Source organism: Chiloscyllium plagiosum, unplaced genomic scaffold (genome assembly GCF_037043375.1).
Source record: "Chiloscyllium plagiosum isolate Xiang-an unplaced genomic scaffold, Cpla_swu_hap1 HiC_scaffold_42, whole genome shotgun sequence".
NCBI classification, from domain to species: Eukaryota; Metazoa; Chordata; class Chondrichthyes; order Orectolobiformes; family Hemiscylliidae; genus Chiloscyllium; species Chiloscyllium plagiosum.
The window spans coordinates 32,960,896-32,986,747 of record NW_028270180.1 but is presented as its reverse complement, the minus strand read 5'-3'; the positions used below and the strand labels follow the sequence as shown (position 1 = coordinate 32,986,747).

General features: G+C 42.0%; 1 protein-coding gene across 1 annotated transcript in view; it reads left to right on the top strand.

Moving 5' to 3' along the window:
* The window catches only part of LOC122542645 (uncharacterized), a 93,319-nt gene extending 71,727 nt beyond the window's left edge, over positions 1-21,592 (top strand). The window contains exons 4-5 of the mRNA XM_087982215.1: positions 13,979-14,149; positions 19,271-21,592. Coding sequence (XP_087838341.1) covers positions 13,979-14,149; positions 19,271-19,824 — 725 coding nt within the window. The 3' untranslated portion in view covers positions 19,825-21,592. The remainder of the gene's footprint in view (positions 1-13,978; positions 14,150-19,270) is intronic.
* Positions 21,593-25,852: the final 4,260 nt, after the last annotated feature.

Genomic DNA, 25,852 nt, shown 5'->3' with positions numbered 1-25,852 from the left:
GACATCCTTCCCTGACAGCCTATGCTCCCAACTTATGCTCCTCAGATCATGTCTTACAGCATCGTATTTACCCTTCCCCCAATTGTAAAACCTACCCTGTTGCACGCACCTATCTCTCTCCATAACCAAGGTGAAAGTCACAGAATTGTGGTCACCATCACCAAAATGCTCACCCACTAACAAGCCCATCACTTGTCCCGGTTCGTTACCAAGTACCAAATCCAATATGGCCTCCCCTCTGGTCGGACAATCTACATACTGAGTTAGAAAAGCTTCCTGGACACACTGCACAAACACCGCCCCATCCAATCCAATTGATCTAAAGAGCTTCCAAACAATATTTGGGAAGTTGAAATCGCCTATGACAACTATCCTGTGGCTTCTGCACCTTTCCAAAATCTGTTTCCCAATCTGTTTCTCCACATCTCTGCTGTAAATTATATGACCTGAGACAGTCTTAAATAGAAACACTGGTACAATATAAATTACATAACCTGAGACAGTACAAATGACAAAACCTGAGAGAGTCCAAATTACAAAACCTGAGACAGACTAAATGACTAAACCTGAGACAGGCTAAATGACTAAACCTGAGACAGTCTAAATGACTAAACCTGAGACAGACTAAATGACAAAACCTGACACACTCTAAAACACAAAACCTGAGACAGTCTAAAATACTAAACCTGAGACAGTCCAAATTACATAACTTGAGCCAGTTTAAAATACAAAACCTGAGACAGTCTAAATTACAAAACCTGAGACAGTCCAAAGTACAAAACCTGAGTCCGTCTAAAATACATAACTTCAGACAGTCTAACATACAAAACTTGAGACAGTCTAAAATACAAAACCAGAGACAGTCCAAAATATAAGACCTGAAACAGTCTAAATGACAAAACCTGAGACAGACTAAATGACAAAACCTGAGACAGTCTAAATTACAAAACCTGAGACAGTCCAAAGTACAAAACCTGAGTCCGTCTAAAATACATAACTTCAGACAGTCTAACATACAAAACTTGAGACAGTCTAAAATACAAAACCAGAGACAGTCCAAAATATAAGACCTGAAACAGTCTAAATGACAAAACCTGAGACAGACTAAATGACAAAACCTGAGACAGTCTAAATTTCAAAATGTGAGACAGTCTAAAATACAAAACCTGAGACAGTCTAAATTACATAAACTGAGACAGTCTGAATGACATAACTTGAGACAGTCTTTAATACAAAACCTGAGACAGTCTAAATGACATAACCAGAGACAGTCCAAAATATAAGACCTGAAAAAGTCTAAATGACAAAACCTGAGACAGTCTAAATTACAAAACCTGAGACACTCCAAATGACAAAACCTGAGACAGTCTAAACTACAAAACCTGAGACAGTCTAAAGTACAATACCTGAGACAGTCTAAAATACATAATTTGAGACAGTCTAAAATATAAGACCTGAGACAGTCTAAAATAGAAATCGTGAGACAGGCTAAATGACAAAACCTGAGACAGTCCAAATTATATAACCTGAGAGAGACTAAAATAAAAGGCTGTTACAGTCTAAATTACTAAACCTGAGACAGTCCAAATGACAAAACGTGAGAAAGTCTAAAATACAAAACCTGAGACAGTCTAAATGACAAAACGTGAGAAAGTCTAAAATACAAAACCTGAGACAGTCTAAATGACAAAACCTGAGACAGTCTAAATGACAAAACCTGACACACTCTAAAATATAAAACTTGAGACAGTCTAAAATACAAAACCTGAGAGAGTCTAAAATACAAAACCTGAGACACTCTAAATGACAAAACCTGAGACAGTCTAAAAAACAAAACCTGAGACCGTCTAAAATACAAAACCAGAGACAGACTAAATGACAAAATCTGAGACAGTCTAAAATACATAACTTGAGACAGTCTAAATGACAAAACCTGAAACAGTCTAAATTACAAAGCCTGAGACAGTCTAAATGACAAAACCTGAGACAATCCAAATTATATTACCTGAGACAGTCTAAACTACAAACCCTGTTACACTCTAAATTACATAACCTGAGACAGTCTAAATTACATAACCTGACACAGTCCAAATGACAAAACCAGAGAAAGTCTAAAATACAAAACCTGAGACAGTCTAAAGTACAAAACCTGAGACAGCCTAAATTACAAAACCTGAGAAAGTCTAAAATACAAAACCTGAGAGAGTCTAAAGTACAAAACCTGAGACAGTCTAAAATACAAAACTTGAGACAGTCTAAAATATAAGACCTGAGACAGTCTAAATTACAAAACCTGAGAAAGTCGAAATGACAAAACCTGAGACTGTCTAAAATACAAAACCTGAGACAGCCTAAATGACAAAATCTGAGACAGTCTAAAATACATAAGATTAGATTAGATTACATTACAGTGTGGAAACAGGCCCTTCGGCCCAACAAATCCACACCGACCTGCCGAAGCGCAACCCACCCATACCCCTACATTTACCCCTTACCTATAACTACGGGCAATTTAGCATGGCCAATTCACCTGACCTGCACATCTTTGGACTGTGGGAGGAAACCGGAGCACCCGGAGGAAACCCACGCAGACACGGGGAGAACGTGCAAACTCCACACAGTCAGTTTAACTTGAGACAGTCTAAAATACAATACCTGAGACAGTCTAAAATACAAAACCTGAGACAGTCTAAATGACAAAACCCGAGAAAGTCTAAAATACAAAACGTGAGACAGTGTAAATGACAAAACCTGAGACAGTCCAAATGACAAAACCTGAGACAGTCTATGGTACAATACCTGAGATAGTCTAAAATACATAACTTGAGACAGTCTAAAATATAAGACCTGAGACAGTCTGAAATACAAAACCTGAGACAGTCTAAATGACAAAACCTGAGACAGTCTAAATTATATATCTGAGACAGTCTAAAATACAAACCCTGTTACAGTCTAAAATACAAAACCTGAGACAGTCTAAATGACAAAACCTGAGACAGGTCAAATTACAAAACCTGAGACAGTCCAAATTATATAACTGAGACAGTCTAAAATACAAGGCTGTGACAGTCTAAAATACAAAACCTGAGACAGTCTAAATTACAAAACCTGAGACAATGTAAATGACAAAACCTGAGACAGTCCAAATTATATAACCTGAGAGTCTAAAATACAAAGGTTGTTACAGTCTAAATGACAAAACCTGAGACAGTCTAAAGTACAAAACCTGAGACAGTAAAATATAAACCCTGTTAAAGTCCAAATAACAAAACCTAAGACAGTCTAAAATACATAACCTGAGACAATCTAAAATATAAGACCTGAGACAGTCTAAATTACAAAACCTGAGAAAGTCCAAATGACAAAACCTGAGAAAGTCTAAAATACAAAACCTGAGACAGTCTAAAGTATAAAACCTGAGACAGTCTAAAATACGTAACTTGAGACAGTCTAAAATATAAGACCTGAAACAGTCTAAAATACATAACTTGAGACATTCTAAAATACAAACCCTGCTACAGTCTAAATTACAAAACCTGAGACAGTCTAAATGACAAAACCTGAGACAGTCTAAATTACATAAACTGAGACAGTCTGAATGACATAACTTGAGACAGTCTTTAATACAAAACCTGAGACAGTCTAAATGACAAAACCTGAGACAGTCCAAAATACAAACCCTGTTAACGCTAAATTACAAAATCTGAGACAGTCCAAATGACAAAACCTGAAGAAGACTTATTTACATAACCTGAGACAGTCTTTAATACAAAACCTGAGTCAGTCTAAAATACAAAACCCCAATGAGCCATCACGATGGGTTTGTTGTCTTCCTTTTCTACTCCACTCTTTTACTTTTGCCCTCTTGCTCATTTTTATTGTATACTATTCCTTTTTCTTCTTTGTTTTGAACAGGTAGCAGCTTCCTTTTGTTTGTAATTTTTTTTATAGTTGATATGCAAAGGAAAGGTCTGCCCTAAAATATAAACAAGTCAGGCAAAACCTTGTGCTTAATATATCATGGAATTCCTAATTACTGTTAATAAAATCTATGCAAACCGTTTCACTTACATGAAGCATGACTTATAAAGTAGACTGCATATTAATTGAGGAACTGCCAACAATGTTTGTAAAAATATTATTTTTCTCTTTTTATCCGTTAATGTGATGTGAGCACCATTCACAAGGCCTTTGCTCATCCCGAATTTTCCTGGAGAGTGTGGCAGTGAAGCCCCCTATTGAGGGTGTCCTTATGGTATATTGAGAATGTTAGATTTTGACCCAGTGACACAGAACGAACAGTGATATATTTTCAAGTCAGAATGGTGAGTGGCTTGGAGGGGTCCCTAACCCTAGCCCTTGCAGATTATGGACAGACTTTGTGGAGTCAGAAGGTGAGTTGCTCTCTGTAGGAATCTCAGCCTCTGACCTGCTCTGTAGCCACAGTTTCAATATAGTTAACCAAGTTGAGTTTCAGGTCTAACACCAACTCCCCCAGAATGTTTTTTGTAAGGGATTTAGTGATCCCACTGCCATTGAATGTCAAGGGGCGATAGTTAGATTCTCTCTTATTCAGCATGGTTGTGTCCTGACACATGTATGGTGCAAATGTTACTTGCCAGTTCTCAGCCCAAGCCTGATATTGTCACGCTGTTTCAGTTACTGAGAGGCTGAGAATGTTTCTGAACATTATCAGCAAACATCCCCACTTCTGTTTTATGATGGAGGGAAGGTTAATGAAGAAGCAGCTGAAGATGGTTAGGCATAGGACAGCACCCTGAGGAACTCCTGCAGGGATGTGCTGGAACTGAGTCGATTGACCTGCAACAACCACAACAAAGTCATTGAATCATACAGCATAGAAACAAGTCCTTCAGCCCACCATGTCTAGACCAACCAAAAAACACCAAACTACACAGAAGGTGGTGGGAGAAGGGTGTTTTTCCGGTTAGAAATCTGTGACTTGTGGGGTTCTGCGGCAATCCATACTGGGACTTCCGCTGTTTGTGACATATATAAATGACTTAAATGAAAATGTGGGTGGGTTAGTACGTTTGTAGATGATACAAAGATCAATGGAGGTGTGGATAGTGTTAGAAGATTGTCAAAGGATACAGCGGAATATCGATCAGTTGCAGATATGAGCGGAGAAATGGCAGATGGAGTTTAATCCAAGTGTGAGGTGCTGCACTTTAGGAGATCAAATGTTAAGGAAAAGTATACTGTTAATGATAGGACCCTGAACAGCATTGATGTACAGAAGGATCTTGGGTTTCAAATCCATAGCTCCCTGAAAGTGGTCATGCAAGTAGATAGGGTGATAAAGAAGGCCTATGGCATGCTTGCCTTTATTGGTCAGGGAATTGAGTACAAGAATCAGGATGTCATGTTGCAGCTTTAAAAGACTTTGGTTAGGCCACACTTAGAGTATTGTGTTCAATTCTGGTTACACACTACAGGAAGGATGTGGAGGTTTTGGAGAGGGTGCAGAAAAGGTTTACCAGGATGCATTAGAGGGTATGAGCTGTAAGGAGAGGCTAGAAAAATTGAGGTTGTTTTATGTTGAGCAGCAGAGGCAGAGAGGAGCCTTGACAGAAGTCTATTTAAATTATGATATGCAGAGACAAGGTTGATGGTCAGAATCTCTTTCCCAGAGTTGAAATATGTAATACTAGAAGGTATGCATTTAAGGTGAGAGGGAAAAAGCTCAAAGTAGATATGAGGGGCAAGTTTTTTACACAGAGAGTGGTATGAGTGTGGAATGCACTGCCAGGGTTGGTGGTGGAGGCAGATACGATAAGAGCATTTAAGGAACTTTTAGATGAGCGTGGAATATGCAAGGAATGGAGGGATATGCACCAAGGGCAGGCAAAAGAGATTAGGTGCATTTGGCATCATGTTCGACACAATATTGTGGACCAAAGGGCCAATTCCTGTTCTGTACATTCTGGGTTCTATGTTCGACACTAAACATGTTTACCCGCATGGTCCATTGCCTACTCTGCTGTGATATTTAAGTACCAATCCAGATACTTTCTAAACATTGTGAATGTACCTTCCTCCACCATCCTCTCAGGCAACATGTTTGATCTTTCTACCACCCTCTGGGTGAAAACATTTTCCTCAAACTCCCTCTGAACCACTTACTCCTCAAATTAAACTTACATCTGTGGTCTTAGATAGGTCTGCCACTGTAAAGACATTTGCATGATCTACTCAGTTCTTGCCTTTCATAATTTAGTACACCTCAATCAAATTCCTATGCCTCCTCTGCTCCAAGGAAAACAAACACAGCCCATCCAGTCTGTCCTCATGACTGAAACTTTTTATCCCTGGCAACATCCTGGTGAATCTTCTTAGCACTCTCTCCTGTGTAATCACATCCTTCTGATCACTTGGCAACAGGAACTGCACACATTATTCCATCTCTGGCCTAACCAATGGTGTACAAAGTTGTAACAAGACTTCCTTGGTCCTATATTTTATCCTCTACAAATGAAGGCAAACATCCCAAACGCCTTCTTCACTAACCTGTCTGCCTGTGCTGCCACCATAAAGGATCTATGAACTTGTACAACAAGGTCCCGTTGCTTTTAAGTACTCTGTGGAAACCTACCATTTATTGTGTACATCCTTCCCTTATTATACCTCCCAAAATGCATCTGTATTCACCAAGGAGAAAGACACTTATCAGGATTAAATTCCATCTGCCATTGCTGTGTCCAATGTCCCAGCTGCTCAATATCAGACTGCAGCCTAAGACCATTCTCCTCACTATCATCAACACCACCGATTTTCATATAATCTGCAAACTTATTAATTAGACCTTCTCTATTCACATCCAAGTCATTAATATACATAACAAACAGCAAGTGTCCCAGTACCAATCCGTGTGGTATACTGCTGGTCAAAGACTTCTATTCACAGACCTACACCATTATCTTTTGCCTCCTATTTGCAAGTTAGTTTTGGATCCAGTTTGCCAACTTGCTGTGGATATCACAGGGTCTTTTTTGGACCAGCCTTCCATGAGGGACCTTGTCAAAGATGTTTCTGAAGTCCATGTAAACCACATTTACCTACTCTACCCTCATCAATATATTTTGTCACCTTTTGAAAAATCTCAATTAAATTAGTCAGACAGGATCTCCCCAAATGTGTGCTGATGATCCCTGATCAATCCCTGCCTTCCCAACTGTTGATTAATCCTATCCTTCAGAAATGTTTCCAATAATTTCCCTATCTCTGACATCAGAGATTACATAGCTGCTCTTCTTGAACAATAGCTATTATACGGTCATCTGGCATTTTAACTGTGGCCAGTGAAGTCTTAAAATATATTCACCAGGGCTTCAGCAATCTCCTCCCATGCCTCCTGTGACAGACTAAGATATATTTCATCAGGCCCTGGGGATTTATGTACCTTGATGGTGGCTAAAACATCTAATACCTTTCCTTATTAAACTTAACATGCTCTCAAATAGAGTCAACAGCATGGAAACAGACCCTCCGGTCTAACCTGTCCATGCCGACCAGATATCCCAACCCAATCTAGTCCCACCTGCCAGCACCCGGCCCATATCCCTCCAAACCCTTCCTATTCATATACCCATCCAAATGCCTCCAACACTTCCTCTGGCAGCTCATTCCATACCCGTATACCACCCCCTGTGTGAAAAAGTTGTCCCTTAGGTCTCTTTTATATCTCTCCCCTCTCACCCTAAACCTATGCCCTCTAGTTCTGGACTGCCCAACCTCAGGGAAAAGACTTTGCCTATTTACCCTATCCATGCCCCTCATAACTTTGTAAACCTCTATAAGGTCACCCCTCAACCTCCGACACTCCAGGGAAAACAGCCCCAGCCTGTTCAGTCTCTCCCAATAGCTCAAATCCTCCAATCCTGGCAACATCCTTGTAAATCTTTTCTGAACCCTTTCAGGTTTCACAACATCTTTCCGATAGGAAGGAGACCAGAATTGTATACAACAATCCAATAGTGGCTTAACCAATGTCCTGTACAGCCGTAACATGACCTCCCAACTCCTGTACTCAATACTCTGACCATTAAAGGAAACATACCAAACGCCTTCTTCACTATCCTATCGATGCGCGACTCTACTTTCATGGAGCTATGAACCTGACTCCAAGGTCTCTTTATTCATCAACACTCCATAGGACCTTACCATTAAGTGTATAAGTCCTGCTAAGATTTGCTTTCCCAAAATGCAGCAGCTCGCATTTATCTGAATTAAACTCCATCTGCCACTTCACAGCCCATTGGCCCATCTGGTCAAGATCCTGTTGTAATCTGAAGTAACCCTCTTCGCTGTCCACTACACATCCAATTTTGGTGTCATCTGCAACCTTACTAACTGTACCTCTTATGCTCGCATCCAAATCATTTATGTAAATGACAAAAAGTAGAGGACCCGATCCTTGTGGCACTCCACTGGTCACAGGCCTCCAGTCTGAAAAACAACCCTCCACCACCACCCTCTGTCTTCTACCTTTGAGCCAGTTCTGTATCCAAATGGCTAGTTCGCCCTCTATTCCATGAGATCTAACCTTGCTAATCAGTCTCCCATGGGGAGCCCTGTCAAACGCTTTACTGAAGTCCACATAGATCACATCTACTGCTTTGCCCTCATCAATCCTCTTTGTACTTCTTCAAAAAACTCAATCAAGTTTGTGAGACATGATTTCCCATGCACAAAGCCATGTTGACTATCCCGAATCAGTCCCTGCCTTTCCAAGTACATGTACATCCTGATCCTCAGAATTCCCTCCAACAACTTGCCCACCACTGAGGTCAGGCTCACCGGTCTATAGTTCCCTGGCTTGTCCTTACTACCCTACTTAAACAGTGGCACCACGTTTGCCAACCTCCAGTCTTCCGGCACCTCACCTGTGACTATCGATGATACAAATATCTCAGCAAGAGGCACAGCAATCACTTCTCTAGCTTCCCACGGAGTTCTCGGGTACACCTGATCAGGTCCTGGGGATTTATCCACCTTTACCCGTTTCAAGACATCCAGCACTTCCTCCTCTGTAATCTAGACATTTTGCAAGACGTCACCATCTATCTCCCTACAGTCTATATCTTCCATATCCTTTTCCACAGTAAATACTGATGCAAAATACTCAGTTAGTATCTCTCCCATTTTCTGCGGCTCCACACAAAGGCCGCCTTGCTGATCTTTGAGGGGCCCTATTCTCTTCTCTAGTTACCCTTTTGTCCTTAATGTATTTGTAAAAACCCTTTGGATTCTCCTTAATTCTATTTGCCAAAGCTATCTCATGTCCCCTTTTTGCCCTCATGATTTCCATATTAAGTATACTCCTATGTCCTTTATACTCTTCTAAGGATTCACTCAATCTATCCTGTCTATACCTTACATAAGCTTCCTTCTTTTTCTAAACCAAACCCTTAATTTCTTTAGTCATCCAGCATTCCCTGTACCTACCAGCCTTTCCTCTCACCCTGACAGGAATATACTTTTTCTGGATTCTCGTTATCTCATTTCTGAAGGCTTCCCATTTTCCAGCCGTCCCTTTACCTGCAAACATCTGCCCCCAATCAGCTTTTGAAAGTTCTTGCCTAATACCATCAAAATTAGCCTTTCTCCAATTTAGAACTTCAACTTTTAGATCTGGTCTATCCTTTTCTATCACTATTTTAAATCGAACAGAATTATGGTCGCTGGCCCCAAAGTGCTCCCCCACTGACACCTCAATCACCTGCCCTGACTTATTTCCCAAGAGTAGGTCAAATTTTGCACCTTCTCTCGTAGATACATCCACATATTGAATCAGAAAATTGTCTTGTATGCACTTAACAAATTCCTCTCCATCTAAACCTTTAACACTATGTTTGGAAAGTTAAAATCCCCTACCATAACCACCCTATTATTCTTACAGACAGCTGAGATCTCCCTACAAGTTTGTTTCCCAATTTCCCTCTGTATAATACAATCCCAATAAGGTGATCACCCCTTTCTTACTTCTCAGTTCCACCCAAATAACTTCCCTGGATGTATTTCTAGGAATATCCTCCCTCAGTACAGCTGTAATGCTATCCCTTATGGAACATTAAGATGCCAGTCCTGCCCATCTCTGAGCCATGTTTATGTAATTGCTATGATATCCCAGTCCCATGTTCCTAACAATGCCCTGAGTTCATCTGCCTTCCCCGTTAGGCCCCTTGCATTGAAATAAATGCAGTTTCATTGATTAGACCTACCTTGTCTCTGCCTGCCCTGGCTGTTTGACTCACTTCTGTTCTCAACTATACCAGTCTCAGATTGATCTCTTTCCTCACTATCTCCCTGAGTCCCATCCCCCCACCTTACTAGTTTGAATCCTCCTGAGCAGCAAATCTCCCTGCCAGTATATTAGTCCCCTTCCAATTTCCATTCTTCTTGGACAGATCACTTCTACCCCAAAAGAAATTCCAATGATCCAAAAATGTGAATTCTTCTCCCATACACCAGCTCCTCAGCCATTCTTTCATCTGCTCTATCCTCCTTTTCCTGCCCTCACTAGCTCGTAGCATTGGGAGTAATCCAGATATTACGACTCTCGAGGACCTCCTTTTTAAATTCCTGCCTAACTCTCTGTAATCTCCCTTCAGAATCTCAACCTTTTCTCTTCCTATGTCGTTGGTTCCAATGTGGACAATGACCTCTTCCTGGCCCCTCTTCACCTTTGAGAACATTCTGCACCCTCTCTGAGACATCCTTGATCCTGGCACCAGGGAAGCAACACACCATTCTGCTTTTTCGCTGCAGGCCACAGAAACACCTGTCTGTACCTCTGACTACAGAATCAGTGGGCGGCAAGGTGGCACAGTGGTTAGCACTGCTGCCTCACAGCGCCAGAGACCCGGGTTCAATTCCCGCCTCAGGCGACTGACTGTGTGGAGTTTGCACGGTCTGCGTGGGTTTCCTCCGGGTGCTCCAGTTTCCTCCCACAGTCCAAAGACGTGCAGGTCAGGTGAATTGGCCATGCTAAATTGCCCGTAGTGTTAGGTGAGGGGTAAATGTAGGGGTATGGGTGGGTTGCGCTTCGGCGGGGCGGTGTGGATTTGTTGGGCCGAAGGGCATGTTTCCACACTGTAAGTAATCTAATCTAATCTAATCTAATCTAATCCCCGAACACAATTGATCTCTTGGAAGCTGACATACCGTTCGTTGCATTAGAGCCAGTCTCAATACCAGAAACTTGGCTGTTCGTGCTACGTTCCCCTGAGAATCCAAACTCACCATCTAACTGAAAACTCCAGTTACAGTGTTTTTCTCCTTGGTGAATACAGATGAGAAATAATCCTTTAAGATTCACATTCACCCACATACACTAGGTCCACTCACAGGTTGCCCCTTTTTAGATTAGATTAGATTAGATTCCCTACAGTGTGGAAGCAGGCCATTTGGTTTCTAATAAGTCCCACTCTTTCTCTGATAATCTTCTTATTCTTAATACACATATAAAATGCCTGGGGATTTTCTTTGAAACTGTCTGCCAGAGATATTTCATGACATCTGTGGTAAGTAAGTTACTTGAGAAGTAAGATATATATGAGATATATATGAGAAATAAGATAGACAAGCATTTGGAATAGGCAACATGGCTTTGTGTGTGAGATCACGCCTCACAAATTTGTTTGAGTTCTTTGATGAAGTGACCAGGAAGATTGACGAAGGCAGGGTGGAAGATGTAGTCTTTATGGATTTCAGTAAGGCCTTTGATAAGGTTCCACATAATAGGATGCTCTGGAAGGTTAGATCACATGGAATCCAAGGAAACTGGCAAATTGGATACATAATTGGCTTGTTGATAGGAAGCAGAGGGTAACAGTAAAAGGATGCTTGTCGGACTGGAGGCCTGTGACTAGTGAAGTGCTGGGCCCATTGCTATTGTTATCTATATCAATGATTTGGATGAGAACTTACAAGGCACAATTAGTAAGTTTGCAGATGTCACTAAAATTGGCCGTATCGTGGACAGCGAGGAATGTTCTCAGAAATTACAGCAAGACCTTGGTCAGCTAGGGAAGTGGGCTGAGAAATGGCAAATGGAGTTCAATATAGGTAAGTGTGAGGTCCTGTAATTTGGAAAGTCAAATCAAGGTAGGATTTCATGGTGATTGGTAGGGCCTTAAGGAGTATATTGGACCTTGGAGTTCAGGTGCACGGTTCTGTGAAAGTGGTGTCATAGGTAGACAAGGCAGTGAAGGAGGCTTTTGGCATTCATCAGTCAGGGCATTGAGTATAGGAGTTGGGAAGTTTTGTTGCAGCTGTACAGGACATTGGTGAGGCCATACTTGGAGTATTATGTTCAGTGTTGGTCACTTTGCTATAGGAAGGATATTATTAAACTGGAGAGAGTGCAGAAGAAACTTACAAGGATGTTGCTAGGATTCAAGGGTCTGAGTCATAGAGAGAGGTTGGACAAGCTAGGACTTTTTTGTTACAGTGTACGATACTGAAGGGGGGATCTTATAGAAGTGTATAAGATCATGAAAGGCATGGATAGGGTGAATGCAATCAGTCTTTTTCCCAGGGTTGGGGAATAAAGGACGAGAGGGCATCAGTTTAAGGCTAGAGGGGAAAGAATAAAAGGGAACCTATGGGGCAACTTTTTTTTACACAGAGGGTGGTACACATATGGAATGTGCTGCCAGCAGAAGTGGTTGATGCATGTACACTAACATTTAAAAGGCATTTGGACAAATACATTTGGATAGGAAAAGTTTAGAAGGATATTGGCCGAGTGCAGGAAAGTTGGGTTAGCGTGGATGGATATTTTGTTCAGCGTGGACCTGTTTGGGCCAAATGGCCTGTCTCCAAGCTGTAGGGCTATATGATTTCATGGCCTTCTTTTCCTTCCTAATTTCCTTTTTAAGTAGCCTCCTACACTCTCTATACTTCTAAAGGGCCTCACCTCTCTTTAATGGTCTGTACCTAACAAAAGTTTCCTCCTTTTACTTTGTCAAACTCTCAAAATACCTCAACATCCAGTGTTCTCTGGACTTGCTGCCCTGGCCCTTTGCTCTTAGAGCAATATGTAGGCCCTGAACTTTTACTGTACTACTTTTAAAGGATTCCCATTTTCCAAATGTAGACTTTTCTGCAAATAGCTGCTCCCTCTCTGTTTGCTAGATCCTGTCTAATGATATTCAAACCCTGATCTTTCCCAATTTAGACACTTAACTTCTGCTCTATCCTTATCTCTTTCCATAATAACTTTGAAACTTAGGGTCACTATTCCCAAAATGTTCACTCACTGACGCTTCAAATACTTTATTGCCTTCATTCCCAAGATTTAGATTGAGCATGGCACCAGCTCAAGTAGGACTGTCTACATACTGGGCACCAAAATCTCTTCTGAATGCACTTTAAAAATTCCACCCCATCTAATCCTCTCACATTAAGGCGATCCAGTTAATATTAGCAAAGTTGAAATCCCCTACAATCCCATTTCTCTAACACCTTTCTGTGATTAGCCGACATGTCCACTCCTCTATCTCCCACTGACTGTTGGGAGGCCTGTGTTTTAATCCCATCAAAAAGTGATAGCCCCTTTTTTTTATTTCTTCCTTGTGCCAGGTATGATTCTAATCAATCGAGAGGCTTCGCTGTCATTCCCATTGACTAACTTTGCCAAGGTCTCCTTGGTGCTACATGTAACCCAGGTGTCACTCTCACCTCGCCTTAGATTTTGAATCTGGAGCCAGTAAAACACTTTCAGCAACTAATACTAAAGTCAGAAATGTAGCACAGTCACAGCTTCTTTAAGTTGATTAAAATGCAGAACATTCTGAAGGGTTATTGAACTCAAAATGTTAACTCTGCTTCTCTCTTCACAAATGCTGCCAGAATTTCTCCAGCAATTTCTGTTTTTGTTTGTTTCAGATCTCCAGCACCAGCAATTCATTGTTTGATTATCGTTTTAATTGCTTGTTGTAATTATTTTCAGGAAAACTATCAGTTCGATACCCAACTGTGATCCCAATGTATATGAAAGAAATTAAGGTGGTTGTAGCAGAAGGACTTAAAGGTAAAAGTGAGACAGAATGGAATATTATGTGCAATCATTACAACAAGATTGTCAAGGACCTTGGGAACTTGGATCATTTCATTTGCTCAGGTTTGTAAGTCTCAATATTCTCGGGTTTGAGACATAGAACTATTGTTAAAAATAATGAAGGTTTCTGATGTACTTCAATTTACTGGTTGTCAGGGATAACTGAATAAAGTCTTGATTTTGGGAAGACTTCTGAGTTTGTGAGGCTGCTTCTGTTAAGCACAGGGTGAACCTAATGAGCATACTGCCCAATAGTTGCAAAGGGTTAAAATTCTGAACCATTTTCCTGCCTGTGCTTCATTTGAATTATCAAGCTGCTGTTACTTTTGGTCTAGATCATCAATGAGAAGGTGTTAGAATCTATCAACTCCATTGTAGATCCCAGCCATTCCAGGTAAGCTAAGGATCAAGATAAGGAGGTGATCAGGCTGAAGAACCATGGAAGATCATTTATTAGACAATTTTCTTTAACTTTTGTGCAGTGATCTGCAGAAATCCCTTTGATGACTTTAGGCTGCTCAATGTCAAATGAGCACAATAGACAATAGGTGCAGGAGTAGGCCACTCTGCCCTTCGAGCCTGCACCATCATTCAATATGATAGTGGCTGATCATCCTTAATCAGTATCCTGTTCCTGCCTTATCTCCATAACCCTTGATTCCACAATCCAACTCTTTCTTAAATGAATCCAGAGACTGGGCCTCCACTGCCCTCTGGGGCAGAGCATTCCACACAGCCACCACTCTCTGGGTGAAGAAGTTTCTCCTCATCTCTGTCCTAAATGGTCTACCCCGTATTTTTAAGCTGTGTCCTCTGGTTCGGCACTCACCCATCAGCGGAAACATGGTTCCTGCCTCCAGAGTGTCCAATCCTTTAATAATCTTATATGTCTCAATCAGATCCCCTCTCAGTCTTCTAAACTCAAGGGTATACAAGCCCATTCGCTCCAGTCTTTCAGTGTAAGGTAATCCCGCCATTCCAGGAATTGACCTCATGAACCTACGCTGCACTCCCTCAATAGCCAGAATGTCTTTCCTCAAATTTGGAGACCAGAACTGCACACAATATTGCAGGTGTGGTCTCGCCTGTACAGCTGCAGAAGAACCTCTTTGCTTCTATGCTCAATCCCTCTTGTTATGAAGGCCAGCATGCTATTAGCCTTCTTCACTACCTGCTGTACCTGCATGCTTACCTTCATTGACTGGTGTACAAGAACACCCAAGTCTCTCTGTACTGCCCCTTTACCTAAAATTCCATTTAGGTAGTAACCTGCCTTCCTGTTCTTGCCACCCAAGTGGATAACCATACATTTATCCACATTAAACTGCATCTGCCATGCATCTGAGCACTCACCTAACCTGTCCAGGTCACCCTGTAATCTCCTAACATCCTCATCACATTTCACCCTGCCACCCAGCTTAGTATCATCAGCAAATTTGCTAATGTTATTGCTAATACCATCTTCTATATTATTAACATATATTGTAAAAAGCTGCGGTCCCAGTACTGATCTCTGCGGTACCCCACTGGTCACTGCTTGCCATTCCGAAATGGAGCCGTTTATCACTACTCTTTGTTTCCTATCAACCAACCAACTTTCAATCCAAATTAGTACTTTGCCCCCAATACCATGCGCCCTAATTTTGCTCACTAACCTCCTATGTGGGACTTTATCAAAAGCTTTCTGAAAGTCCATGTACACTACATCTACTGGATCTCCCTCGTCCATCTTCAGAGTTACATCCTCAAAAAATTCCAGAAGATGTCAAACATGATTTCCCCTTCATAAATCCATGCTGACTCTGACCTATCCTGTTACTACTATCCAGATGTGTCATAATTTCATCCTTTATAATAGAGTCCAGCATCTTTCCAACCACTGAGGTCAGATTAACTGGTCTATAATTTCCTGTTTTCTCTCTCCCAGCTTTCTTAAAAAGTGGTACAACATTAGCCACCCTCCAATCCACAGGAACTGGTCCGGAATCTATTGAACTCTGGAAAATAATCACCAACGCAGCCACGATTTCTCGAGCCACCTTCTTCAGTACCCTGGGATGTAGACCATCAGGCCCCGGGGACTTATCAACCTTCAGACCTAACAGTCTCTCCAACACCAATTCCTGGCAAATATAAATTCCCTTAAGTTCAGGTCCTTCAGCCACTGTTACCTCAGGGAGATTGCTTGTGTCTTCCCCAGTGAACACAGATCTGAAGTACCAATTCAATTCTTCTGCCATTTCTTTGTTCCCTGTAATATATTCCCTTGTTTCTGTCTTCAAGGGCCCAATTTTAGTCTTAACCATTTTTTTTGCCTTTCACATACCTAAAAAAAACTTTTACTATCCTCCTTTATATTATTGGCCAGTTTACCTTCGTACCTCATTTTTTCTCTGTGTATTTCCTTTTTAGTAATCCTCTGTTGTTCTTTAAAAGCTTCCCAGTCCTCCGTTTTCCCACTTATCTTTGCTATGTTATACTTTTTCTCTTTTAACAACACCTCAACCAGTTGTACATCAAGATTGAATTGCCTTCCTATTGATATTGTTGAACACCAATCTCCACAGGAACAATGAAAGATCTTTATTACAAGAGTGAACCTGTAATAAATAGTAATTGGCTGTAAAACACTTTGTGGAGTTCTAAAGTTGTGAATGGCGCCAAATGAATGCAACTCATTTGTTTCTTTTCTGCCTGTTTCCCCCAGTGGTGGAGACAGGGAGGGAGGGAGGGAGGGAGGGAGTGAGAATAGTGTAAAGTGTTAAGGATGCTGGAAATTTGAAATAAAAACAGAAAGCTTTGGGAGAAACACAGCAGGTCTGGCAGCATCTTTGGAGAGAGAAATAGAGTTGACGTCCAATATAACTCTTTTTTTAAAACTGAAGAACTTCAGAGAACATCAATTCTGAAGAAGTTATATCCCACTCAAAATGTTAACTTTCTCTCCACATACATCATCAGATCTGCTGCATTTCTCCAGCGTTTTTTTTGTATTGTCTCATAATGCTCAATAGGGTGGCGCAGTGGCTAGCACTGCTGCTTCACTGCACCAGGGACTTGGGTTCGGTTCCCACCTTTCATGACTGTCTGTGTGGAGTTTGCATGTTCTCCCTGTGTCTGTGTGGATTTCCTCCCACAATCCAAAAATGTATGGGTCAGGTGAATTGACCATGATAAATTGCCCATAGTGTTAGGTGCAGGGTCTGGCATGCCAACTTCTCCACTCTGTTCTTGCAGTCAGCTGCAGTGAGCTGCGGTCCAGCAGGAATGTGCACCCTAAGAGGCTGGCAATTTGTAAAGAACTAGGAGAAAGTGAGAACTGCAGATGCTGGAGATCAGAGCTGAAAATGTGTTGCTGGAAAAGCGCAGCAGGTCAGGCAACATCCAAGGAGCAGGAGAATCGACATTTCGGGCATGAGCCCTTCTTCAGGAATGAGGAAAGTGTGCCAAGCAGGCTAAGATAAAAGGTAGGGAGGAGGGACTTGGGGGAGGGGCATTGGAAATGCGATAGGTGGAGGGAGGTTAAGGTGAGGGTGATAGGCCGGAGTGGGAGTGGGAGTGGGAGTGGGAGTGGGGGTGGGGGTGGAGAGAAGAAGGGCTCAAGCCCGAAACGTCAATTCTCCTGCTCCTTGGATGCTGCCTGATCTGCTGCGCTTTTCCAGCAACACATTTTCAACTTGTAAAGAGCCCCAGTAAAGGATTTTCCTGTTAGTCTAAAGTTTTCTGACTTGACAATGGTTGGGGATATTTTTCAAAATGTTGCTGTTTCCATATATCTTCTATGTTCTATATCTGCCATACCCTTCTCCACAATAAACACTGATGCAAAATATCTGTTTAGTATCTCCTCCCATTCCTGCGGTTCCACACATAGGCAGCCTTACTGCTCATTGAGGGGCCCTATTCTCTCCCTAGTTACCCTTTTGTCTTTAATGTATTTATTAAATCACTTTGAATTATCCTTAAGCCTTTTCGCCCTTCTGATTTCCCTCTTAAGTATACTCCTATTGCCTTTATACACTTGTAAGGATTCACTCGATCTCTGCTGTTTATACCTTACATTGTGCCCCCTCAAATTTTGACAGGAAAGATATTGCATAATTTGCTCATTTTATTTTCCAAAATGGTCAATTAAAGCTCCAAAATAATTTTAAACTTTCAAGAATGGATTTCGGACAGGTGTTAGTCAGACATTCTTTCCACAGGATGCCAAGGAAGGCTATTCTGCTGAATCGAAGACTGTGGTGCTGGAAAAGCACATCTAGTCAGGCAACATCAACTCATCTTTTACTATACATCTGTGTCCTATGATCCTGCCCCACTGACGGAGCAGCAGTCTGAAAGCTTCTATTTCCAAATAAACCTGTTGGACAATAATCTGGTGTTGTGCCCAACACCAGCACCTCCACATTATGAGTGTCAAGGCATAGTGGATTAGGGGAAATCTTTATTAAATCTCAATCATGTTCCACGTGGAAAGAAAACAGAAAGTATGGAATTTGAAATAATTTAATTCCAGTCTCAGTTTTGATTTCTGAAGGCGGGTCTCTCTCTTTGATGCACCTTTGATGTCCATACAGAGCAGAGACTAAAAGCATAGCATGGTATCCTGTTCAAAATCCTTCTAAAACCGCAAACTAAAAATACTCATTAGCAAATGCAGAACAAATGTGATTCAGTGATACTCCTTTCTGATATAACCAATCTCATGCTGCTGGTTTATTGAATGAATCAATATAACTTGTCACTGGCCACTTGGGTGTTTCTTTTCTTCCTGGTGGTGGAAACTGAATAAAGATTTGAGCACCTTGTGTCTTTCACTGTGTCTCACACCTGCACACACACAACATGGGTGCTGGGGAATAAATAAAGCACTACCGCAGTTAGGCAGTAGTGTGGGGGGAAAAAAGAAAAAAAAATCAATATAACTGGTAAGGGAAGCAGCACATGACCACTTAAGCCAGCAGTGACGGAGGTCAGCTATTGGAAACAATGAATTATTTTTTATAATAAGATTACCAGAGTAAAATGACAAAGAATAGGTTTTGTTTCTCCATTTCAAGTAAATGAGAAAACATGATTTACGGTAAAGTGTACTTTTGTTTCTCATACTGAACGCTTTGAAACAATACTGGTTGTTTGTTTTTAATTTACTGTGGTTTAAAGTGAGATTCCATGTTTCAGATATTACTTTGCTGGACACAGACGAGCTGGATCTGTACGTGGGAAAATACTCTGAAATAGAGCCAATATATGTCGATATCTGCAGAAAGAAGTCAGAAAACAAGTATGAGATAATACATCCTCAGCAGAGCCTATCAGAGGCCCCAAAGTACTATTCGATTCAAAGTCACGGAGAAAATAAGCCACAGATATCCCCAGAACGAAACACTGAAATCAACTATTCTCAGCTAAGTGCAACAGCCACACTAAGAGGCAACATTAGATCATTGTTCAAGTTCACACGCGGATCAAGTTCCATGCAAACACCTGAAACAAAATATATTGCCTATATGAGTGAGGTTCCAGATGACATACAACATTTGAATGTGGATGAGGTCTGTGATTGTTTGAATTTATTAAACATGGGGGAGTACACTGAGACCTTTCAGTCACAGCAAGTTGATGGCCAATTGCTTTCTGATCTGGATAGAGACATGATGCTCAACACATTTGGAATGAGTCATTTCCATGTCACAAAATTAATACGTTTCCGTGAAGGATGGAGACCAAAGTAACTGAGAATAGTCTCCTCTTTCAGAAACATTGCGATGAAGCATATTCTGAAGTGCTCATAATCAGAAAACTTACAATACAGATAGTTCTCCTCTAATGGCCTAGTTGCGTTCCAGTGAAATCTCTACTTAATAGAAAATCACTTAATAGAAAAAATAGGGCCTATGGGAAAAGTGGAGTTAGGGGCAGACCAACAAAGAATATCATTCACGATCGCTCAAAAATCGCCCAAAAGCCTAATGCAAAGTATAGCACAGCCTGAATGAAGGTTTAAATCATATTTGTTAACAAAAGTAAATTTAATCAAGTACTTTGAAAAAATATTCTTAATGCAGGGACAGAGGGTCATCATCACTACTACCTTCAGGTTAGTTGTGGTTGCAGAAATAGACGTCTGCGGTTGATTGTCTTCTGCTCTTTCTTGGGGGTTGATTTAAAAAGGACATCCAGTTTTTGCTGCTTTGACCCTTTTTTTCCTTTCTTGAAGAAACTGTTCATAGGGTGCCAGATGATATCTTATTAAATGAACTGTTAATCCTGCTGCATTCTGTGCTGTAATCATTGTCCGCTAAGAGCTGCAACTGCCCCTCAATTTCCCTCAGGTTAGAAGACAAAAGAGATGTGGAAAGCTGTCATGGTGCTGTATCCTGGACTTCATCTTTTTCATCTCCAGCTTCCACTTCCCCCTCAGCGACAAGCTGTTGTAGATCAGCTGTACAGAGTTCTTCACAGTGGGATTCAAGTGGCTGTTCAATATCCTCACTTTCCACTTCTTCAAAGCCAACCTGCTTTTCAAGGTTAACACAATGCTCTTTGATTTTTGGGAGCTCCCCTGACAGTTCACATCCTTTAAAATCTTGAAAAGAATTCCTGGAGGAGCTGCCGCCAAACTGCATGCAGGCAGTCTTTACTGATGTCATTCCTGATGAAGAGCTTTTGCCCGAAATGTCGATTCTCGTGTTCCTTGGATGCTGCCTGACCTGCTGTGCTTTTGTAGCACTACACTCTCGATGCTGAGCTCCAGCATCTGCAGTCCTCACTTTCTCCTAGTTGTTGTCACCCCAGCTCTCCACAATAATATCAATAGCATCCTTGATGTTAAAGCTCTTAAAAAATTGAAGAACACTGTCCTTATTATCCCCGTCAGTTGCTGCAATCAGCCTCTTGAATATGCGTCTTAAATAATATGCTTTAAAAGCTGATATTGCACCCTGGTGTATGGGTCGAATGAGAGAGGTTATGTTTGGAGGTAGAAGTAGCACTTTGAAGTTTTCAAATGGTGTATAAGAATAATACAGTCCTGTAGGAATTATACATGGTTTTAGAAGGAGAGCAATGAACATTCATAAGTTTAATTTTTACGATGAAGATGCTCAATGTATAGTACTGTACCTCTCACATGCTCTGATGGCAGCTGACACCAGTGTATGTGCAGAACGGCATGCAGACTTTGGTGCTGACATCGCAAAACAATCACTGCTGAAATCATGCTATTGCAAACAGAGGTAAGCATTCTCAAAAATACACTTCCTCAATTCTTCAGCGACATTTTAGCCAAATCAAACTGCCAAAACACACTTTATACAAGAAACATCTGTATCAGCATTGTACAACTTTACACTAAGCATATCTTTGGTGGAGAAACAAGTAAATATTTGTAAAGTGAAAGAATCTGTAAAATTAGTGTAATAATTTTGAAAATGCCATTAACATCTGTATTTGAGCTCAAAGGTTAATTTGAAATGTCAATAAAAGAAAGAATTGACTGACTGCTGGCTTGAAGTTTGTATGAGTCCACTGTAATCTTTTGCATGAGTACTGTTGGTGCTACTCTTCTAGCATGGTGGTTGAATTTCGCTAGGACAACATTGCTGATTTATAGCTCTTATGGCAGTAGTGCTTAATCTGCACCATCCCAAGGATGAAAAATGTGGAAAAGCACAGCAGGTCAGTCAGCATCCAAGGAGCAGAAGAGTCAAAGTTTCGGGCATAAGCCCTTCATCAGGGATGACGATAGGCTGATGCCTGAAATGTCGACTCTCCTGCTCCTTGGATGCTGCCTGACCTGCTGTGCTTTTCCAGCACCATGTTTTACGACTCTGATCTCCAGCATCTGCAGTCCTCACTTTCTCCTACCATTTTTTCATAGGTACATATTTCATAGGCTGTAAAAATGCTCATTTCCAAATACAAAATCCATTTGAGGTACTTACATTTTCTTTGTTCCATTCCTCTGCACAAAATTACACAGATGATGTCACAAGCAATATATGGAGTACCTCCTGATGTTGAGCTATACACAAAGACACAAGAAATGACAATATTCCAGCAATAGTCCTGAAGACTTGTGCTCCAGACCTTGCCATTCCCCCAGCCAAGCAGTTCCAACATTGGCATCCACCTGACAATGTGGAAAATTGCCATAGTATGTCCTGTACATAAAAGGCAGGACAAATCCAACCGAGCCAATGACACCCCTACCCCCTCCCCATCTGCCTACTTTCCATCATCAGTAATGTGATGAAAGGTGTCATCAATAGTGCTATCAAGCAACACCTGCTCATCGATAACCTGCTCAGTGACGCCCAGTTTGGATTCCGCCAGGGCCACTTAGCTCCTGACCTCATTACAGCCTCGGTTCATACGGGTGAGAGTAACAGATCTTGACATCAAGGCTGCATTTGAACGAGTGTGGCATTAGGGAGCTGTAGCAAAACTGAAATCAATAGGTATCAGGGATCAAATTCTTCGGTAGTAAGAGTCATACCTGACACATAGGAAGATAGTCAAGGCTGTTGGAGGTCAGTCATCTGGAGTCAGAACATCTCTGCAGGAGTTTCTCAGGTAGTATCCTAGGCCCAACCACCTTCAGCTACTTCATCAATTACCTTCCTCCATCATAAGGTCCGAAGTCAGGATGTTCACCGATGATTGCACAATGTTCAGCACCATTCACGACTCCTCAGAAGCTGAAGCAGTCCATGTCCAAATGGAAAGAGATTAGATTAGATTACTTGGGCAAACAAGTGGCAAATAACATTTACACCAAACAAATGCCAGGCTATGACCACTACCAAAACGAGACAAACTAACCACTGCCCCTTGACATTGAATCCCCCACTCCAACATCCTGGGAGTTATCATTGATCAGAAACTCAACTGAACTCAACACTTAAATACATTGGCTACAACAGCAGGTCAGAGGCTAGGAATACTGCGGCAAGTAATTCACTTCCTGACTCCTGAAAGACTGCCCACACTCTGCAAAACACAAGTCAGGAGTGTGATGCTATACTCCCCACTTGCCTGGATGGGTGCAGTCCCAACAACACTCAAGAAGCGTAATGCCATCCAGGACAAAGCAGTCTGCTTGATTGGCACTGTATCCACAAGCATTCATTCCCTCCATCACCGATGCTCAGAAGCAGTGTGCACTATCCACAAGACGCACTGCAGAAATTCACCAGAGATGCTCAGAAAGCAACTTCTACATCCACGACCATTTCCACCTAAAAGGCCAAGGGCAGCAGATACATGAAATACATGAAAACACCACCACCTTCAAGTTCCGGTCCAAGCCACTCACCATCCTGACTTGGAATATATCGGCGCTCCTTCATTTCGTTGGGTCAAAATCCAGGAATTCCCTCCCCAATGGCGTTGTGGGTCAACCCAAAACAGGTGGACTGCAGTGCTTCAAGAAGGCAGCTCACCACAACCTTCTCTAGGGGCAGGCAATCAAATGCTGGCCTGTCAGCGATGCCCACATACCACAAAATTAGATTAGATTAGATTAGATTACTTTACAGTGTGGAAACAGGCCCTTTGGCCCAACAAGTCCACACCGACCCGCCGAAGCGTAACCCACCCATACCCCTACATTTACCCCTTACCTAACACTACGGGCAATTTAGCATGGCCAATTCACCTGACCTGCACATCTTTGGACTGTGGGAGGAAACCGGAGCACCCGGAGGAAACCCACGCAGACACGGGGAGAATGTGCAAACTCCACACAGTCAGTCGCCTGAGACGGGAATTGAACCCGGGTCTCTGGCGTTGCGAGGCAGCAGTGCTAACCACTGTGCCACCGTGCCGCCCACTAAATGAATAAAGAAAGGAAATAATGCAACAGGGACCATGACCATCTAACTTCAATATTGGTGCACATTTAGTACAAGCTGCCTTTGTTGTCAATCCTCAGTCTTCTCTTCCCGCCCTGTCAATCAATCTTTCTGTGTCCACACTGATGCAGGTTTCCTAAGTACAAAAATACTGGACAGCAGTCAGCTAGCAATCTACACTACTGCTTAGCTTTCATTGATGATGCATGGAACATGAAACGTCAGGACAAAATTGATAGAAAGGAAAGGAGGAAAAGGATCCCAGCTCAGCTATGAATGTCAGAGAGCTGGAAACCATCTGCAAAAACTTCAGCTGGAGGACCTGCTACAACAGGACCTCATTCACACTCTCATTTAGTCACTAACACGAGTCTCTAGCACTCCACAGCTTCACCCACCCATACCTACATAGAACGTAGAACATTACAGCACAGTACAGGCCCTTCGGCCTTTGATGTTGCACTGACCTGTGAAACCAATCTGAAGCCCATCTAACCTACACTATTCCATTCTCGTCCATATGCCTATCCAATGAACATTTAAATGTCTTTAAAGTTGGCGAGTCTACTACTGTTGCAGGCAGTACATTCCATGCCCCTACTTCTCTCTGAGAAAAGAAACTACCTCTGACATCTGTCCTATATCTATCACCCCTCAGTTTAAAGCTACGTCCCTTCATGCTAGCCATCGCCATCAGAGAAAAAAGGCTCTCACTGTCCAACCTATCTAACCCTCTGATTATCTTATATGCCTCAATTAAGTCACCTCTCAACCTTCTCTCTAACGAAAACAGCCTGAATTCCCTCAGCCTTTCCTCGTTAGACTTTCCTTCCATACCAATGAACATCCTAATAAATCTCCTCTGAGATTTCCAAAGCTTCCACATCTCTCCTATAATGTGGTGACCAGAACTGTACACAATAATCCAAGTGCGGCCACACCAGAGTTTTGTACAGCTGCAGCATGACATCATGGTTCCGAAACTCAATCCCTCTTCCAATAAAAGCTAACACATCGTATGCCTTCTTGACAACCCTACCAACCTGGGTAGCAACTTTCAAGGATCTATGTACATGGACACCGAGATCTCTCTGTTCATCTACATTACCAAGAACCTTACCATTAGCCCAGTACTCTGCATTCCTGTTACTCCTTCAAAGTGAATCACCTCACATTTTATGGGTTTCCTCCGGGTGCTCCGGTTTCCTCCCACAGTTCAAGAATGTGCAGGTGAGGTGAATTGGCCATGCCAAATTGCCAGTAGTGTTTTGTGAAGGGGTAAATGTAGGGGAATGGGTCTGGGTGGGTTGCGCTTCTGCGGGTCGGTGTGGACTTGTTGGGCCGAAGGGCCTGTTTCCACACTGTAAGTAATGTAATCTAATCTAATCTAATCTTATGGGCAGCATGGTCGCTCAGTAGTTAGCACTGCTGCCTCACAGCGCCAGGGTCTCAGGTTTGATTTCAGCCTCAGGCAACCGTCTGTGTGGAGTTTGTACATTCTCCCCATGTCTGTGCAGGTTTCCTCCCACAGTCCAAAGATGTGCAGGCCAGGAGAATTGGCCATGCTAAATTACCCATAGTGTTAGGTGCATTAGTCAGAGGGAAATGGGTCTGGATGGGTTACTCTTCAGAGGGTCAGTGTGGACTTATAGTCATAGAACATAACAGCGCAGTACAGGCCCTTCGGCCCTCGATGTTGTGCCGACCAGTCATACCAATCTGAAGCCCATCTAACCTACACTATTCCATGTATGTCCATATGCTTGTCTAGTGACGACTTAAATGCACTTAAAGTTGGCGAATCTACTACCGTTGCAGGCAAAGCATTCCATACCCTTACTACTCTCTGAGTAAGGACTTTCATAGAGAGATGCAAACAGACCCTTCGGTCCAACCCATCTATGCC